The 20,630-nt window shown below is 44.4% G+C and overlaps 1 protein-coding gene across 1 annotated transcript in view; it reads right to left on the bottom strand.

Moving 5' to 3' along the window:
• Positions 1–20,630, bottom strand: part of ROR1 (receptor tyrosine kinase like orphan receptor 1) — a 144,883-nt gene that overhangs the window by 22,136 nt on the left and 102,117 nt on the right. Inside the window, exons 3-4 of the mRNA XM_050307435.1 lie at positions 14,604–14,891; positions 13,472–13,502 (exon numbers count right to left, since the gene is read on the bottom strand). Coding sequence (XP_050163392.1) covers positions 13,472–13,502; positions 14,604–14,891 — 319 coding nt within the window. The remainder of the gene's footprint in view (positions 1–13,471; positions 13,503–14,603; positions 14,892–20,630) is intronic.

Below are 20,630 nucleotides of genomic sequence, written 5' to 3'. Positions count from 1 at the left end.
CATAAAAGGATTAATGCTCTAAAGTGGTTCTTAGCAAGATGCAAACACCTTTACACCGTACAATTTGGACAACGTTACATATTTGAATATGTAAATATAGTAATAAATTTATTAATATTATCTTTATTAATTGTTATATTAATTATATTGATTCTCAAGCTATTTTTCCATGCTATGCATTGTTTTTCTTTCTCTCCAATGGAAGAACATCCCAACTTCCCATTCTCCAGAGATCTGGTTAAAATTATTGCAGACTGTTCTTGCTTTGGAGGGAGTTCTTTCACAAAGCAACATCCTGCTCCTTCCTGGGCCTCAGGACACTGCAAGTACAGCTTTGAACTGTTCCAAACTGACATAAAAATTTGTAATTTTGAACACTACAAAATGAGTTTCAGACCTTCTGCAGCCCATTTTATCTCTCACCAGCTCTTTCCTGCTTTACCTTATTTTCTGAAGTCACAGCTTTATTTCTGTTCCTCCCTCCCCTCTCCTTCCTTCTAACATTTAATTTGTCTTATGTGCCTCAAATAGTTCTTTCTTCTGGTGACCTAATATTTTAACCTTAAGCATGATGAGAAACAGACTTCCCAAATGTGACACTTGAATTAAAAGTGAAACACATGCCTGGGCACAAGTTAATTAAAAATAATATGTATAACTTTAGCTTGGTTAAACTATTATTCGACCAAAAATTTGCACCCATCAATAACTACCAGAGCCCACAATTGCTATAAAAATAACTGTAACTACCATGAGCTCAAACTTATAAAAATTAGTGTTTTACTTGTGTCTTTTTATTTTACAGATGCATTTCATGCGTTTAAGCTTATCAATACCAATTAATTTCAGATTTACAGCTGAAATGTTGGTGTCACAGCTCAGCCAACCATTCCATGTAGGAAGTCTGGCAGACTTCCCTCCCTGAAGGGCATCAGGAGTCACATCAAACTCTGAATGGTTGGTGGAAAAGATCATTTTGCAGATAAGAAAGTCCTTCTTAAGGCAACAAACATGAGTGACAATGTGCTCCAGTGGAAATGAAGAGCCGTCCCTTCATCCCTTGGGGGTAACTGGACAAGGCAGGGACAACCTCTTTGTTTTCTTTCAAAGCATTTCACCTCTCTCTGAAGGCTGCACAGACCACCCTTCAACACCCACCCTGACCCAAGCAGTCCTATTGCAGAATGCTGGGCTGTAATATTCAGAATTTAGGGCCCAAGCATTCATATTTTGGTCAGCCTTCAGAAGGATGCCAGGCCCTAAATTCTGGAGATCCTGCTTTTAACAAAGACCTGTGTGAAAATGGCAGTTTTCTGCTCAGAAATGGGCCAAATCCCTTCCAAAACTTTAGTTTCTAGGGGGAAAAAAAAAGGCAGTCACTGCTTTTTCCTGCTGTTGTCCCCAAGGAGTGAATATGTTGCAACACATCTTCCTGCCTATTTTTTGGCAGCAGCATTAAAGGAATTATTAAGGACACTTTAACCTCTTTTTCTTTTTTTGTTGTGGTAAATAAAGATGGAAACATCTAATTTTGCAAAGCCAATCCCTCAAAACTCTACAAGTTTTAATAATGTCTCTGAGCCACTCAAAGAAAAGCCCGATTTCTTTGCAGGGAGGTGTTTGTAAAAAACATGAAAAATAACATCCCTTCACAGCTCTTATGTTAAGTAATTATTCTAACTTGCCACTGTGAATGGCTCACAAATTTCTAAGATATTTTACACAGGATTACTCGGGTACTTTGATGCCAGTTATATTCAGGGGACTGTTGTCTGCCAGACTTCCTACATGGAATGGTTGGCTGAGCTGTGACACCAACATTTCAGCTGTAAATCTGAAATTAATTGGTATTGATAAGCTTAAACGCATGAAATGCATGATATTAATGCATTTCCTCACTAGACAAATATTATTTAAGATAACAGAACCGTTTCTAGAACCTTGTTTTAATTAAGTCTGTCCTGGCAGTTGTACTTTATCAACCTCTTTATCTCTGAGCAGGTGGAATGCTGGTTCGTATCAGTACTCGCTTTTATCGTGGGCTTGTCATAGAAAACATGTATTTCACAACTGCATAAAACAATTAAATGAGGATTAATTCATATTTGTGTGTCTCAAGATGGCAGTGGTGGAACTGTCACCAACGACACAAAATTAAAGGGATTGATTTATTTGTCATATAAATACAACAGAAGGGTTTCTACTCCAAAAGTAGCTAAAGAAGACCTTAGAAAGCATCTACTAAAGCCAAATCTTTCAAACACAGGCAGGTCAAGGCAACTTCCACCCAGGAACTGTGAAAGAGAACATCTCCATGAACTCTCCATGCCCCTCGTGCAGTCCCTGCACTGTTGGTGCTCACACACATCCTGAGGAGACCCAAGTGGCTCCAAATCTGCTGACTTTATACATCCAGACAAAACAGTGGAATGGCTCAAATGACAGCCCAAACAAGCCAGGATTTGAGGTGGTAATGGAGCTGGGAGCAATTCCCAGGAGGCTCCAGAAAAGAGACCTCTCAGCTGCGCTTTGGCTTTGGCGAAGTCAAGAGCTGGGTTGTATATTTAGAACCTTCTAGAGGCATTTGCACAAAGCATGTTCAGAAGTTAAACACAGGCAAAATCAACATGACACCTCTTCCCTCCAAGTATGTGCCCTAGTTAATTCAAACCCACAGGATTTGGGACATAACACACCCTACAGCCTCTGTGGTGGGGACCAACAGGGTCTCTGCTCACCTCTAAAACCTCCCAATCTCTAAAGGAGCTTGAAAGGGGACTGGCTTGCAAAGTGTTCTTGGTGCTAATTGCTGGGCACAACTGTGGCAAAAGAATGTGCCCATTCACCTCCAGCAAAATCAGGACTGAGAGGAGATTTATTTGTTTAAAGTAAATTTACTCACACAAGAAATTTGGCTGGAAAACTATGGCAGGGAAACATTTGCCATTAATTTTTTGTTCAACACTGATCTTTGTTGTCTCCGGCATCAATGACAGCGTCCAACCAATCCCAGCTCAGATGATAACTGCTTTCCTTCCTCACCCAGGTAACCACAGGTATTTTCCTGTTAACAAGATCAATAAACTTGACACATTCAGAAATCCCTGATTAACTCCTTTCCCAGTATTTGAAGTCGAAGGGTTATTGCTTGGAACTGCCAAAGCTGCAACGTCAGGAGTGGTTTCAATTATCAGGATAAATAATGTAACACCTTATAATCCTCTCCCTGGCACTTAATGACCGTATGATGAAGTTACACAGGCTGGGAGTGAGTAGTAACTCCACACAGGATGGCTGAGCAGTGATGTTATCCTTCTAGGAAAGCTCATTGCCAAGGTTTCACACCATGTTGCAGTAACGGAAACACCTTGGGTCAATACACAGTTATTCCCAAATTTAATCTTTTTACTTGACTGAATAAACACTTGCCCCAACATTGGTTCTCCTAAAGGCTGTGGAAGCCTGGAACAAACCCTTAAATTGAGCTTGGGATGATTGACACATCCTTGCATGAAGGAATGAGGTTGTTCATTCCAGTTTCACGAGGGCTTTCACAGCTCCCTCATCACGGGGCTCACAACATCCTCAACACTGGATGATTACATGACTGCCAAAGATATCCCTTTAAATTGTTGATCTCCAAGTGTTTTCACAAGACAGACCCCTTTAAGCGTGCCCCTGCTCACCCTCCCCTGGGAGAGGAGGAGCTTGCTCCCAGCAGGAACACCAGGCCAAGGGAGCTGGGACATTATCCAGAGTCAAAGGAGAAACACCTCACAATCATTGAGACATTCATCACAAGATCTAAAGGTACACAGGGGTTAAGGGCAAGGGAAATGGGTTCAAATCAAAAAAGAGTAGGTTTAGATGGGATATTGGGAAGAAATTCTCCCCTGTGAGGGTGGAGAGGCCCTGGCACAGATTGCACAGCCTGGTCTAGTGGAAGGTGTCCCTGCCTGTGGCAGGGAGTGGAATGAGATGAGCTTTAAGGTCCCTCCCAACCCAAACACTCTGGGGTTCTGTGACTCTGTGGAGGAAGCAAGTTCTGCAGCCCAGCTCCCAGCTGAGGGACAAGCAGTGTTCCAGCACACAGCTCCGGATCCCAGCCTTGGAATGTCTCACCAGGGAACAAATCAAAGGCTTGGCACTGAGTCCATCTGAAAGGGGAGGAGAAGCCCAAACTGCCCATGGGAAAGGGGTTGTGGGAAGAAGGGGGTTACATATACACAGAGATGACTTTTCATGTGGGTGAAAGAGAGCCCAGGACAGGAAACCACCCCATCCCACAGAGCCACAGCCGCTGCCTCCCCTGCCAGGACCCACACTTTGTTTGCAAGACTGCAATAATTATTATTATTATTATTATTACCAGGTTTTGTTCTCTTGAATAATTCCTGCCACAAGCAACCAGAGCTTTCACTACTGTAAGGTTTCAAGTGTTTCATCTTAATTCCTTTTTCAGCCCACTGAAAAGCCAGGCTGGCAGATAAACTGAAAACCTGCTTGAAGTTGTGCCCAGAGCTGAGCCATTAGGATCTGAAACATCCCTCACTGCTTCTCCTCTCCTTGGTTCCCCTTCAGCACAAACTGCAAGGAGCAGGCTTTGCTTAAGGAATATCAACAACAGCTGGGCACTGAAGCAAAAGAACAAAATGAGAACGAGATTGAGATTTGCCCAGTGAGATTTTATTACCCGATTACATGAGATGTTTTATTGCGACCACAGAAACATTATGGGCCTTTAAATAGGATTTCCCTTCTAATTAAAGGCTTTACAGCACAGGGGAACCTCCTGTACCTCAGAGATGAGCTCAGACGTTAACTGGCTCCTGAAACGTGTGACTCGTTCTTTATTCCCCCCCTTACACCCCCAACTCCCACCCCAGCTCCCAACTCCCAGAGAACACAAGAACAACATTGGGCCACCAGATGCTGCAGGTTTTGAAGTAAAACAAGACCATACAAGACTGAAACACACTTGCTCCATGTGAGAGAAGTGCGAGTTTCTCTTTCAGAAAATCCTAATAAAGACAACTGAGTCACCCTTTCACTTGTCCGTTTTCTGACTTTGTTACATTTAACTCATTCCATGACAGCTGGAAATCACTTTATACCACCAATACGTGACACAGGCTAGAGAATTATTTCCCTCCATCTAGAGACCTTTACAACCCCTCCCCAGAAGTAACACACTGGACAATAGTGCTAACAGGGACCAGAGAAAATCCAGCAATGTGTTCCCCTACAACACCAAAGTCTTGGGGAGACTGTGAAACCAAGGAAGTTGGTTTGTAGATATTTACCTTTTGTTATGTTTTACTTTTTAACTTAAGGTAGACCAGCAACCCTCCAAAATAGAACAGAAAGTTCCAAAAGCCTGGGGTTGGGAAGTATTTTACATTGTAAAATACGACCCTTGTCCCCAGAATAACAACACCCACCTCTACTTTAGCAACTCTTTGGTGAAGAGCCATTGAAGAAGGCACTGGGTTGCATAAATACACAAACAAAACAACAGATCAGTAATCTCTGCCAGAAACTTTAAGATCTGGTGTTGTCTTGAGCATAACATAAATCAGGTCTAGTCCCACACAAATCAGGGACACTCTAAACCATCATTTTTTCATGGGAGGACAAGACACACACTCAGGACAAGTCCTTTCCAAAATCCAGCAGCACAAAACCAAGCTCTGTTCAGCCAGGACTGAAACCTGACCCAGGTCAGGATGGGGGAAATTCACTGTTACTGCAATATTGTCACATCTTTCCTCACAGTCTTTGGGCTCCAAAAAATCCATCTAAGCCCCTTAAAAATGCCCTTATGATTACAGCTAAATGAGAATTTTTTGATTAAAATTGTCTTAAAAGAGCAAACATGAAAACTGGAATGTTTCACACAAGAACAGTGGTTTGGCCCAAATTGCTGCTGCAGTGTTTTAGCAGCTCCACAAGGAATTTTTGGGTTGGCTTCCAGATAGTTGTTACCTGGAATGACCACATGAAATATGGGAAAACCAGGTTCTACCTCTGCTCTCTACCTCTACCTCTGCCAGTGTCTTCCTCACTTCAAGTGAGAATATGCTGAGAATTTTCTGAGAAAATATTATTATTTTTTACAACAGTTGAAGAATATCTCCATGAAGGAGATGATCAGCAGAAACAATGCAACTTTTCAGCCTTTCCTGATTTTTTTTTCTATTTTTGCAATGTGAGAAACTTCATAATGATCCTTGTTTTGCTCCTTTTTAAACAAATCAGGAAAATACACACACAGTCTGTAACTCAGGTAAAATTATATAATTATATAATCTAGTAATGTAGAAACACTGATAACTGAGATATTTAGTTAGAGAAAGGAAACTCTATCCTCTATCTGTACTTTAAATCTCAGCCCACTCAGAATCCTAAAGGTTGGAAAAGACTTCCAAGATCATGGAGTCCAACCAGTAACCAGGCTCCTGAGGGGGATTTGAAAAGTTCCTACACTCACAGTGTTAGAGATGGCAACAAGGTCTTGATATATAAATAAAGGCAGTAAAGTCTTGGTACAATGACAATATAACTGCATTTTTCAGTGTCCCCCTCAGCACTGAACTCCCCCAGTGTCCCAAATCCCCTGTGTCACAGTGGGGTTACTGACTATGCAACTGCTTGTATTAAAATCTCATAAAACCAGAAGTCCAAATACCCTTCAAATACTGACTGGAGCATTCCACAAGGGCCATTTCTATACCAAACATTTATCCACATATGCAGTTGCTATGGGTGATCCTGCACAGAAGGAAAACAAATCCAGTCCTTAAATAGCGCATTGTCTTTTCCTTTGTGTTACTGAAATGCATTAGGGAAATCTGGCTCCCCATATCCAAGTCATAATGTACCCCAGTCCCTTCTCCCTCCCCACTTAAAAAAATATTGACATGGCTGTAATTCATTTGTTTTCAGATAATACAGCTCTGCCTCCACACTGTGCCATACAGTGCCACATGCAGACAGAAGGGCTTTCTGTTTGCACTGCAGGCAGATAAGGGAACACTCCAGCTAAAATCTGCAAAAATATTTATCAGATACCCTTTTAAAAGTCAAAAGCACTTTCTAAGGTCAATCCTTCCCCAAGCCACAGGCCAGTTTCTTTTCTACAGACTTACCAGCATAACAAAATACAATTTAAGCCACTTCATTAGTAAGAGCTCCATGGCAAAGAACTTGGGTGTTTGCAGCATTGCTCAAATGGAAATGTGGATGGTGCAGGACCACAGCAAAGAACAACTGGATTTTGGAGGGTGGTGAGGCCCTGGCACAGAGTGCCCAGAAAAGCTGTGGCTGCCCCATCCCTGGAGGTGTCCAAGGCCAGGTTGGATGGGGCTTGGAGCAATGTGGGATAATGGAAGGTGTCCTGGATGGAACAAGATGAGCTTTAAGGTCCCTTCCTACCCAACCCAAACCATTCCATGATTCTACCCTTTATTCTGTTACTCCTGCAGTAGTTTGGGCCCATCACCCCAGGATGTCAAATGCAGCCAAAGTGACCAGTGGCACTTCAGCTGCATCTGAAGAAGCACAAACAGCTCCACTTCAGGCAACAGAAACACACCTTTAATCTCACTTTGGCTCAGTTTCCCACATGTGTTCTGGGAGATAAGAGGAGGTAAAGAGGCAAAGGACCCTGGGATTAGATAGTGGGTATATTTAGCTATATAAGTACCCTGAGGTAGATAAAATACATCACAATAGGAGCCAATTCCTTTGATACAAGACACAAATATGTTTTCCTAAATTCTGTACTACAATTACCCAGAGGTTTTATTTCTTTTTGCTCACTCAGGAAAGTCCAAGAGCTTGACTCCCAAAAACCTGTAAGCCCTGGTGCCTCAGCATCCACCTTAGTGTGATGGCTCAGGAATGTCCCAGAGCAAACTGCAGCAGAACAATCAGAACCAGTGAATAGGTGAGACAGTGGCATAACAGATAAGAGTGCCCCAGATCAAAGCCCATAGTGAAGAGCACAAGGCCAGCTTTCCCTGGAAACATTCCCATTCCACCCTGGCATGCTCACAGCAGATAACCTGACTCCCAGCCCCTGGCAGAACTGAGGGAGTATTATTTTCACTGGGATGAAGTAATGCAGCAGGATGTGACATGGTTTCTGTCAGCATCAGCCACTCACACTCCAACCCTGCACCACGTGGGGTTTTTCTTTCCCAATATATTTATGTTGGCCTCCACATGGAATATCCCACTTGGAGTTTGTGTGTAACATCCTACGTGCTGCAGGTACAAGCTGTTGTATCGACACACAGTGGGGCTATGAAGGATCCTGCACCAAAGTGGGAACTGTGTTCAGTCCTCATCCAAAGTTTCCATCCTCACTGAACAGCAGGGAGGGAGTTTCTGTGACAGCCCAAAACGTGGTACAGGACTGGAAATGAACACACCTCCAAGATTCTCGGGGTCAAGCCTGGCACCCTCCGGGGGCACAGCCTTGGGTTCTGTGGGCCAGGAGCTTGGGCCCCAGCATGGATCTACTCTTGCCTCTTTATCAGCTTTTTTTCTTCTATGAATTTTAACTTTTCTGGCCAAAATGTCTCTGTTGCTCTCTGAAATGCTCAGTCACACAGTTGGCCAGGTCTCACCTGGGTGCTGGCCAGTGGTTACATGTTTTCTCACTGAAGGAACCATGGTGACATCCAGCCACACACAGCCACTGCATAAAGAGCTGTTTGACTGCAAAACCCACATGGGTTTTACTACAAGCAAAAAATAACAAAAAAAATCTTAATCACTGAAAAAGAAGATGGGAGAATCCTGGGGGGACTGAGGTTTCACAAGCTTTACAAGCTGTTTCTGGGAATCACAAACCCCATTTGATTTTATGAATCAAATGCCCCTGAATATTACAGCCCTCTCATCTCCTCTTTTCCTCCCCTTCTCATTCCCAGTGGTTAAATAAAGAAAATAAAGGCTGTAGATATACAAGAAGCTCTATTAAGAATAAAAGGACTGTTCCAGAGCAATATTGACATGAGGAATTTATATTCTGTGCTCGGGAGGTGCCAGTCCATGACATCCACATCCAGTTTGATCAACATTCCCGCTGTTGCACAGCAACCACAGCACATCCAAGGGCAGGAATATTGATGAGCCAGTCATTTTTCTCCTTTAAAACCTAAAACACCATGTCTTGTGAACTCACAGAATAGTCCCAAGAGGTGCCACGCTGATTTTCCGATGTTTCCACTGCAGTAAGTCCAAAGTCTGTGTTGCTGAGTGAACTATTTCACCTGCAGGTTAAACCTTTTTGGAACACGCTCATGACACAATAAACTGTGTGTGGTTTTCTAACACAGAGATCATTTTCTTGAACTCTTCCCACTGGAACTTGCTCCAGCAAGGTTTTTCCAGCTCATTTTTAGACCAGATCACGTAAACTGCAGGTTTAATTTTGTCTCCCACTACAGTTCTTGTGGCAGTTCTTGAACTGTGCTCCATCACCTCTAATTTCAGTGATTTGTGCCTAGAATTTGTCCTGCAGAGGGTGAAGTTCAGGGCAAGCACAGGGCCATCACTCCAGGAAGAGGAAACAATACAGAATGAGATAAAAACAATAATAATGGAAAAGATTGGGCACACAACCATTTCCCAGGCCAAAGTATCTCAATTGTTACATCAGATTCTCTCATCTCCAGGAATCTGCTGTGCTCTGATCTCAGCCTGTTCTGATTTTGATCTCTATTTCATGACCAGAGGTGAAGATACACACTGCTATGTCCCTAAAGGACCAAACTTTGCCGTGGATGATGGGTAAAACGTGAGTTTTATAGGGATGTGAAGCACAAGAACTTAAAAAATAATGTTAAAAGCTATGATCTTTCAGGAAATTTTCAGAAGCCATGGCTACAGTGGTGCATATTCCCAGGCTAGTGGATGGTGTCCCTGCAACAAGATGATCTTTGAGGTCCCTTCCAACCCAAACCATTCTAGAATATATTTGTTTTCACAATATATAGACACGCACAGAGAGATGCACAAGTACACAGGAGTTAACCACTGAATGCTCTCTTTCATCATCCTCAAATTATTAAATTAATCCAGCTGGAGTTCACACTCATAAATTCCATGGATAAATGGAGGGGGTCCATGAGCTGATGGTGGCCTTTTATACCCAGATTCAGCCAGACCCCTGTGCCCCATGTGCCCCTCCCAGACTCCTGCCTGCTGTGGAGGTGCCCTTGACACCATCCACTTCATGGAAACTATTCCAGGAGCCTGGGAGCCGGAGCTGGTTCCTGGCCGTGCATCCGGAGTGCAGGACAGAGGCATTCCCGCTTTCCCCACAGCTCACTGAGCTCCTTAGAGCTGGCACTGGATCTGTGGCACCTTCCGGCACAACACCAGATAAAATAATGGTTTATTTATGAAGCAGCAGTGGGAGTTGTTGGGGTCTTTTTAAAAAGCAAAAGAAGCTTCTTCCAGCTAAGTCAGAGCAGCAGGGCAGGTTAATGGGATGTGATAACCCCCAGATAAGGGTTTACAGCTGACCTTTGCCAAAAAGGGGAGAGTTAAAGGACGGACGCTCAGGTCAGGCAGTGCTTCCCACCCCAGCAATACCTTGGGTTCCTCATGTTCTCAGGGACAGCACTGCTGGATTTTCTTTCATTTGCTTCAGACTGATTGTCCAATCAGACTTTTGGCTCTGGATAACTCTACCAGTGCTTAGGGAAAGCAGAAACATGTAACACGCACGTGAATTATTCAATTATCTAGCACTGCCTGCCTTCCTTTACAGAAGTCACCATTTAACCTTTTCATTTTTAAGCTGCATTTGGCCCATCTATTTCTCACATCAGTTCAGAGCTTTGCTCCTATAAATTATGCCAGGAAAAAGCGCTGAGCACATGGATATTTTTAAAAACATGATCCTCAAATTAAATCTGTAAAGGAACAGAACCTTCCCCTCCAGGCAGGCTGATAAAGAGGACATGGGAAAAGCAGGCCCAGGGAAAAGGCTGCTACTTGCCACCAGTTCTGTTCTGAGCTGATGCTGATAAGGCACAAACACTATGCAAGTACAAGTTTTCATTTCCTCAACATCCTCCAAAGTGCTTTCCAGATTTAGCCTTCATCTAAAGCAGCCTGATATGTCCCCAGATGTCCAGGGAGTGTCCGTGTGCTCAGAGCAGCACCGGCCCCGCCGGCACAGCAAGGGAGGAGAGACACAGATCCCCATCCATGCATTTTAGGGAATGAAAACCAGCTGAACACATGGATCCACAGCCAGTTTAGCCACAGCACCAGGATTAATGACTTGACTTTTTTAAAACATAGCAGGAAGGTATTTTATCACCCAGCTTCCAGGACTATTCCCAAAGGAAGTATTTCCCCATCCCTGGAGAGGGGACTAATCTGTCACCCGAGAACTTCAAAACTGGGGTTGGTGTTCCCAGATAAAAGCAGAGCAATTAATTGCATAGCTACAAATTCATTTGTGAACTTGTACAGGGAGAAGGCTGTGCTTGAGAAGGCCCCAAAATCCAATATTCAGGGTATTGTTTGCGTGGAAGGAACAGCAAAGAGCAGGGACCAGATTTTGAGGTAATTTCCCTCCTGCATCCCACAACATGGAATTTTTGTTTCCAATTTTTCTTCCCACAACTGGGCCTACCCTGTATCCATAAGGCTCTTGCACTCATGCCACCAGTGAGGTTCAACACAACATACATGGACCTGTTTTTTCTCTCATTTAAAACAAGTTCCAAGTTTATAATTTCTTTGTCATAAGCTCCTTCCCGATTCTCTAATTTCCTAGATTAAATCTGGTTGGCTTCTAGAGGAATGTAAATGTTCTCTGTCCAGTAAAACAGATCCCTGTGCTCATTTCTCTGGATTTCTCTCTCATTTCCCTCCAATGTTTAGCACGATGTGACCTCACCACACAGAGCCACAACCTCCCAGGATAATGAAGTGTGACTAAATATCTTTTTTGGTTACAAAATTACACGGCACGATTATAAAATCAAAATTAAGGAGCACATCTCACCATCTTTTCACCTTTTCACATTATGTTTGTATTTTAGCTGGTTAAGTTGTGGTTTGTTTTTTTTTTTGCAGGAGGGGCAAAACAACCCTCAAATCCTGCCAGAAAATAAAAATGGGGAAAAAAGGTTCCCAAACGTAGTTTGTTTTAAAAAGTGAGGCAATCTTGAGTGGCCCAGACAGTGAAATTCCAGCACAGCTCTGCTTTCTGTGCTCACGTGGGTTTCTGACCACCAAGGATGTCTTGCTCAACCTCACAAATTTCAGAAACCCCAAACTGGGTGGGAGCAGGCACAAAATACTCATCTTCTCACTTCATTCATTAAGCCTCCAAACTGCTGCAGAGCCCAGCAGCCCCCGCTCCCCAGGGCACCACGATTTCCTCCCCCAAACACCCAGAACAATCACAAAATGCAGCTGAAATCCCAGCAAAGAGCTCCCCTTCCAAAACAAACTCCAACTCCTTGTCAGGCACCTTCCCAAGGGGAGACAAACCGCATTTCCTGAAGTTCCATTAGAGGGCATCCTCGCATGTCCTTTTGTGGGCAGATGCTCCTCCTAATTCATATCCTCTGCAATGCTTTGGGAAAGATCTTCCCTAAGGAGCCAGGAATGTTCAAACCCCCAAGTTTTTGCATCTCTTATAATTATATTAGGAGTTTCAATCTTGTGGTTTAGTTGGTTCTCTTCCCTCACCAGGAGAGGAGGATTTTCATTATTTTTCCCCACATGAGATGTGAATAAGCTGGACACAACCACCACAAAAATAATCTTAAACTTCAGGACAGGTGAAAATCACACTTGAAACACAATGAGGGGTTACAAAAGGTAAGTTTGATCATGTGTTTTGAAACGAGAGATAAAAGTGCATATTCTCAAAACCTGCCAAAATACAACATGGCAAGTGCTGAGCCCCAGCAGCAGGAGCCAAACCTGAGCTCCAGGAAACAGGGAGCTGCTGTACCAACAGGCACTGCTCCCACACACATACTCAATCTTTTAAAAGTCAGGTTTAAGACAGTTTACTAATGCAGGTACAGATAGATACAGATACAGTTTACGACCAGCAGTCCCCTTAAAATCAGTAAGAAGCCCCTTGGTAGTAAAATCTACTTGTAGTGATAAATATTTTCTGTACTGGGCTGTGACATGTATGAAGCACCTGGAGGTGCACTGAAATCAGCTCAAGGACTGAAGGCACCAGAGGATCTAAAGGCCATAATATTGGCAATTAAGAAGTCTAGGATAAGAAATAAGAGTTGACATGACAACATGAAAATACAGCTACGAGACAGATAATTCAGTTATAATAAATTACCATCCTATCTGACTTAAAGCAGAATGTAAAAGTGCTCCTGTCACACAGGATGACAAATGAACTTCTGACTGCTGAAATGGAAGATTAATGAATAGACACAACAGACATGAAACAACTTACGAGGATCCTGGGCTGGCTGTTGGCGGGGGACCTGGAAAAGTGACAGAAGAAAAACAGCGAGATGAGTTATGGTGAGGTGGGAACAGGAAGCTTTTGAAAAGCTTTTAAAAGATAAAAGCAACAGTCTGTCATGTGGGATGTGGTTCGTGTAGCTGAGCAGAGGAGTGGCAGCTCCTCAGGCCCAAAGACAAGCCTGGATCCTGCAGCACTGATGGGCTGCAAGAGGAGGATAATAAACAGGTGAGGAACTCAGCCCCCCATTCCAAACTGCCTTAGGAGAACATCTAAGGATTAATTTCTTATCAGAAATTAGAAAATGTGGGAGGTTTATGAAAAAAGACTATGAAACTCATTACATAGATCATTCACTGTGTCCTGTTTCTAAGAGGATTAAGCAGCACTCTGAGCAAATATCTTCATCTCAGTGAGTTATTTCCCCCTGAGCGTGGAGGAGGAGAAGACACACTAAACCTGTTTCTTGTTTGGAATCTTCTCAGCTGTAAGATCAGCTTTGAAGGCAGTTATCTCAACATAAACTTGGAAGAAAAGTGCTTATTTTACCTTACAGGTACCTATGTATCTCAGTACCATGCCCTCAGTCTGTTGTGCAAGCTGAAATTTCTCACTCATGAGGGACAAAGGTCACTCAGGCCCTTGAGAATAAAATGTTCTCTCCCCTCTGGTCTGAATCCAGTCAGGTACATATTAATGGGGTGTCCAGCTTGGAGAAAAGGAGGCTCAGGGGGACCTTCTGGCTCTCTGCAACTCCCTGACAGGAGGGTGGAGCCAGGGGGGGTTGGGCTCTGCTCCCAGGGAACAAGGGACAGGACAAGGGGAAATGGCCTCAAGCCAAGGGTGGTTTAGACTGGATATTCTGGATAATTTCTTCATGGAAAGGGTTGGAACAGGCTGCCCAGGGCAGTGGTGGAGTCACCAACCCTGGGAGCATTCAAAATATGTGTGGATGTGGCACCTGTGGACATGGATTAGCGGTGAACACGACTGACAGTTGGACTTCGTGATCTTAGAGGGCTTTTCCAACCTTAATGATTTCATGACACTATCACATCAGTGTGTTCATTTTCAGTGGACACACACACCTTTCCCAGCGCTTCCCAAAGAGAGAACTCACCAAACTTCACAAACAGCACCCCGGTGGTGGACACGGTCTTCCTGCCGTTGGTGGCCACGCACTGGAAGTAGCCGGTGTCCGTGGTGTCCAGGTTCCGTATCCTCAGGCGGGACCCGTAGCTGGTGGCACGGAAGGAGATCCTGCGGGGCTCCTGCACCACCGGAGCGTCGTTCTTCAGCCACCGGACCGTGGGAGGGGGATTCCCTGAGACCTTGCAGTGCAGCTCCGCCGTCTGGCCCAGCGTGGTGGTGATGTTGTTCATGGGCTCATCCAGCGTCAGGAAGTAATCTGTGACACAGAGAGGAAAAAAGATGGATAAAGAGCTCCAGGGCAGGGAATGTCATTTGAAAGAAAGCTCTGAATGTCTTTGAAGGGAAACAAAGGAAGTTGCTGTCAGGTTTCCCTCTACTTCCTCAACATCATCCTATCTGACTTCATTTAACACACAAAAAAGAGGTAACACTGCTTCTCTTTTGGCTTTTATTTTTTCTTTTTGCCAACCAATAAATCTGGAAAAGATGTATCACAGCTCCAGCAGCTCCTTTGGATGCAGACCTGCCTCTGCTCGTGTTTGGATCCACAAAATATTGGAATATATGAAATGAATTGCTCAGAAGTGAAGATCTTGTTGCCCAGAGAGATCTTGGATTCCCCATCCCTCGAAGTGTCCAAGGCCAGCTTCGACAGGGCTTGGAGCAACCTGGACTAGTGGAAGGTGTCCCTGGCCGTGGCAGGTGGTGGGACTGGATGAAGCTTTAAGGTCCCTTCCAACCCAAACCATTCCAGGATTCTCTGATCCTGTCTTGGAGCCATTTTTAACTGGCTCACAAAGAAGTGCAGACAGTGTGTTGTCAATGACTTTATAATCACTAACTGCAAATATGAGGAATAAGGATCATAATCAGGAGAATGTGTTTTTGTTCTCAGTCAGTATGTGCACTGCTAAGAGTACTAAACTTTATCTTCAACCTGAAATAGGTCTGGTGATCGAAAAATCAAATTAAATCAAAATTAAGTAAAATTAAATCAAATTTTTAAAATATCATATTAAATCAAAATGAACCTCTTCTAATCAATTCCCAAGCATTGCCTTCTCCTGTCAAGGGCTGTTTCACTCTGCATCCTTCAGGAGGAAGCCTATTTCTAGTTAAATGTATTCAACATTTAATTAAATCCTCTAAAGGCAGAGAGTGAGATGGATTGGGAACGGGGAATGGGATACTCAGGCTTTCATCTCCATGTCAGAGTTTCAAACCTAACAATGGACCAAAGCATTATTAGGCCCTGGCTGTCTCAACAGGGCAGGCAGGGAATGGGAAATGCAGGTTGTATCCAGCTCCTGCACTCTCAGAGTCAGCCCAGCAGGTCAAGAAAAGCCAATATCAGTAAATGAACTTGGAGTCGTGTAATCCCAGAATGGTTTGGCTTGAGAGAGACCTTAGACATCATTCTCATCCTCTACCACAGGCAGGGACCCCTTCCACTAGAGCAGGTTGCTCCAACCTGCCTTGAGCACTTGCAGGGAAGGGGACCCACGGCCCTGTGCTGTGCCGCTCCCTCTCTGCCGTTCTCAGGTGCACCCGCTGCTCACTGCGGCACCCTAAACCTTCCCAAAGGTGTGGGGGAGCCCTGCAGCACACAGAGAACCAGCTCAGCCAACCAACTCACCTGAGCAAGCCACTTCCCTAATTAGTTATTGTAATCACGGCTTTACCAGCTCCTCCCTTCATTATGCTTTGTGTAGGGCGGTATCTCTTCCCTTTGTATTCCATCTGTGGAACACGCCAGCGCTTCCCGGGATTTGCACAGCGCTTTGAACAGGGCGTCCCTGTCCTCAGCTGGTCCCCAGGAGCCACTGAGGACAAACATCCAGCACAGAGGCCCTGCCACATGATTTTTTTTTTTTCCACATGTGTGTGGAACAAACCAACCTTTAATGTGCAGGTATGAAACTGCTTCTCCCACGTAACAAGTGACAGGATGAGAGGGAACGGCCTCAAGTTGTCCCAGGGGAGATTTTGATTGGATATTAGGGAAAATTTCTTCATGGAAAGGGTTGTCAAGCATTGGCACAGGCTGCCCAGGGCAGTGGTGGAGTTCCCATTCCTGGAAGTGTTCAGAAATTGTGCAGGTGTGGGACCTGGGGACATGGGTTAGTGGTGAACATGATGGTGCTGGTTGAGGGTCTTTTCCAACCTTAACAATTCCATGATTCTATGCAAATACAGCTGTTTCTATGCTCCCACGGATCCAGTTAGTTAGGAAATGCCTGTATGGGGTTAAAAGGGCAGAGATCCCAGCCCTGGATGCAGACACACCACAGGGTCCAGCGGCTCTTTCCAGGGTGTCAGATTGGCTTTGCAGCTCCCCGGATCATTCTCGAAGCTCCATCTCAAGGCTAGCAATGTTTCTGACTTGCCATCTTAATAACCTCCCTGGGAAGCACAGTTTCAGTCAGCCTGGGTTCTCTCCGCAATCTGGGTTTAATAAAGTCCCACTAAGAGCCTGGAACCGGAGAACCGCAGTTAATTATCCAATGTAACATTTCTATACCACAGCCATTTATATAATTCCTGATAATGTTTCAGAGGCTGCTCCAGACATGCATAGTGCAACAGGGAGAAACGTCCTGTGGAGTACAGGAAAGGCAAATAGAGGAGTAAGGATGTAGGGCAGCTTTCCAAAGGCTGCAAAAGGATTTTAAGGTATCAGTAGCAACTGCAAGTCAGTGAAAAATGAGGGCTGTAATGCAAGAGCTATGGGACAACTTCTCTGTAGCTTCTGACTCCTCTAATTGTTCTCCACCTTCCTCCTTGAGCTACTACAGGAACACCAAAACAAAATGCATCTGCTAAATTCAGCTTAGCTTAATCCTCAGATCCATAAATTCAGCACCTGAATCATAAATCAGATCAAGCAGATCATCTGAGATGAGATTTAAACAGGGCAGGTTTCAAGCCATTGGAAGCTTCATGAGAAGATGTTTCTCACAGATAAAGCAGTTGTGGGATCAAAAACAAGCTCCCAGAAAACCTTGGATGTTACTGAGGCAGAGAGAATAAGGAGCATTCCTCCTCTGGCATGCACAAGAGCCATCCATCACCCTCCTTCACTGGCATTAAGGGGCCGAAAAGAAACCCAGTTTTATTGTGTCAAACTCTCACCTACCAAAGCCCATCAAAGGAGAAATTCTTGGCTGTGAGGGTGGTGATGTCCTGGCACAGGTTGCCCAGAGCAGCTTTGGCTGCCCCATCCCTGGAAGTGTCCCAGGCCAGGCTGGACGGGGCTCGGAGCAACCAAACCGTTTGACCGCATTTCACCTGATGGTCCCTCTGCCGTCAAGGAGCTCCCCACATGCCCAGAGTTGACTTGCTCTGACCTAAAGAGTAATTTCTTAGGAACAGGATGGTTCTTCTGGACAAAGCAATTGCTGCACTTCTGAGAATGACCCAGTGCAGTGGCACTGGCCTTTGGAAAGTCTGAGTTTAATCCTGGCTCTGAGTAGTCCTGGGTGAATCACTTCAGCTGTGATTTCGAGAGGAGCCAAGGGGAAGTAGACACCCAAAGCCAATCAAAGCTCACATGGGATTTGTGCAACCAAGGCCTTTTAAAAACAGCCTTAAACCTTTTGGCTCAATCTGTGCAGCTATAAAGCGAGGATAATAATCCCTCTTACATCATGGGGAGGCTGCTATGGACATTAATGAGATAATGCTCATAAAGCACTTTTGAAGGTGAAAAGTGCTATGGTGGGATAAGCACTGTTATTATATTTTCAGTTAAATCTCAGGGTTTCAAGCACATAACAAAAGCCCATCCATATTTAAGAGCAGCACTCAATAAAAACATTTGGGAAATGATTTAATTTACAGAAGTAGGGGAGAATGGCCTGAAAGAGCTCTAAATAAAATTTAGCCCACCTATAATTTAATAATAGTCCAACTGATTTTTTTTTAATTTGTAAAAACAATTTACTGCTGGGCCCAGACCCCGAATGCCAAGTTTCAGCCCACAGAGAGGTTTTTTTTTAATGGCTGAGTTATAAACCCTTGAAAAATGCTGACAGCCCCTTTACTGGAGCAGCACTAGCGGGTGCCCTATAATGAACTTTTAAATGACTTGAGATAATATCTGGAAAGCCAAGCCTGAAATATATTTCTGGGTTTGAGCCGTTGCCAAGGCAAACACAACACATCATAAGTCATCTTCATGATTCTGAGCGCATAAATTGGAGACACTGCACATAAAACCCAAATATTAGGTATCTTTCATGGCCAAACTTTTTGCTGGTTTGATGTTACAGAGCAGCAACAGCTGTGCAAGGATGAAATGGGGAGAGTTGCGTGTCTCAGAAGAAGAAAAGTGTGTGGATTTCCACAGCTCTGTCTTGACATTGTTAAATAGGAGCCTGCCCACTGTAATAAATCCTCAAATATTCTACTACTTTTAAGTGGAACCCAGGTGGCTTTCAAAATAAAAGCTCGTCCTGGCTGGCCAAGGAATGTTAATCTCCTGTGTGACCACATGGTTACTCTATCTTAAATTACCACAGACACATCTTAGGGCAGTAACACCCTCTCTGCTTGCAGGGGATTTTGCTGGCCACAGGCAGACCTTTATCCCTCCCAGCACCGCGTGTGCTGCATGTTTCTGATTTCACAAGGTGTTTAAAGCACGATGGGGATGCAGGATTAGACCCTGAAAGGGTCATTTTATGAGAAGAGTTGTTGTTTCACTTATCCTGTTCTTTTTGCCCTTCTGATCTTTCAGAATATTCAAAGAAAAGCTAAAATTAAAGTCTCTGTTCAAGCCTAAAACAGCTTTAATCCAGGTGCACCAGAGACTGGTGTACCAAGTTACTTCCATTCCAGATGGGTAACAACACAGCTCCCTGGAAAGGAGCATCTCCAGACCTCTTCTGAAGCAAACCTGCAGCTGTGGGGACACCATTTCCAGCTGCTGGACTGGAGAACTTGTTTAATTCTGGATTTGAAAATTCAAACCTGCACTGCAGCACATAAAGCAACCACCTGACCTGGCTGGAGTAAGGCAGGTGGGACACCAATCCCACAGGCTGCTTACGGCATTTACAGAATCCTGGAATGGTTTGGGTTGGAAGGGATCTTAAAGCTCATCCAGTTCCACTCCCTGCCATGGGCAGGGACATCCTCCACTAGACCAGGTTGATCAGCCTCATCCAACCTGGCCTTGAATTATCTTTGTGAACCAAAAGGTTCAGCAGTTCCCTGGTTCTTTGTCATACCATGCACTGGAAAGAAGAAATGCCAAAAAATGTCTCAGTCAGTGACTGCAAGACAGATTTGTTTAGTGATTGATAACATAAAGAGTTGAAAACCTTTAGATAAAGGGCAGGAGCTTCCTGGGCATGTCAGAGAGGCTGACACACTCTGTCCCATTCAATGGCTTAGCCTGGAAAGCAGCATTTTCATTCATTCAGAGCTCTGGATTATCCACAAGAGTCCAGTCTGATGCTACATTTGGAAGTGTCCCACACTCACAAGTATTGGCACCACCACTGAGCTCAGCCCGCTGGAAACTGCCTGCATGGAATTGGAAAATCTCCAGTTGTCTCTGGAGAAAATCAAAAGGAAACCTTCCATGCCTTTGTTTGCCCAGTTAAATTTCCAAGGAGCTTCCTCAGCGGTGTGTGTGTGCAGCACTCAATTTGGGATGCACACAGAAGCTGGGCTTCTTCTTCCCAAACACATCCAGAGGCCTCAGAGCCACCCAGGATAACTCCCCAAACCCAAACAGGCTGCCTGAGGCTTGGTGGCTTCGCAGGTCTCCACGGGTGACACTCACTGTGCTCAGGATTCTCAGAGCTAATTCCTGCTTTCTGATAATTAACAGCTTAGAGACAGCCCCGGGCCACAGGGAGGGAGGGAAAACCAGACTTCCAAAAAATGACCTGGAACATGAATCCTATTGCTTTTATGGGAACTGGACAACTTGCCCCCCTCCATGGCAATGTGAACTCCTCACGTGCATCTGGAAGGTGGCATCTGG

Source organism: Myiozetetes cayanensis, unplaced genomic scaffold (genome assembly GCF_022539395.1).
Source record: "Myiozetetes cayanensis isolate MyiCay16 unplaced genomic scaffold, myiCay2020 scf12, whole genome shotgun sequence".
NCBI classification, from domain to species: Eukaryota; Metazoa; Chordata; class Aves; order Passeriformes; family Tyrannidae; genus Myiozetetes; species Myiozetetes cayanensis.
This window is presented reverse-complemented; position numbering and strand designations above follow the sequence as displayed.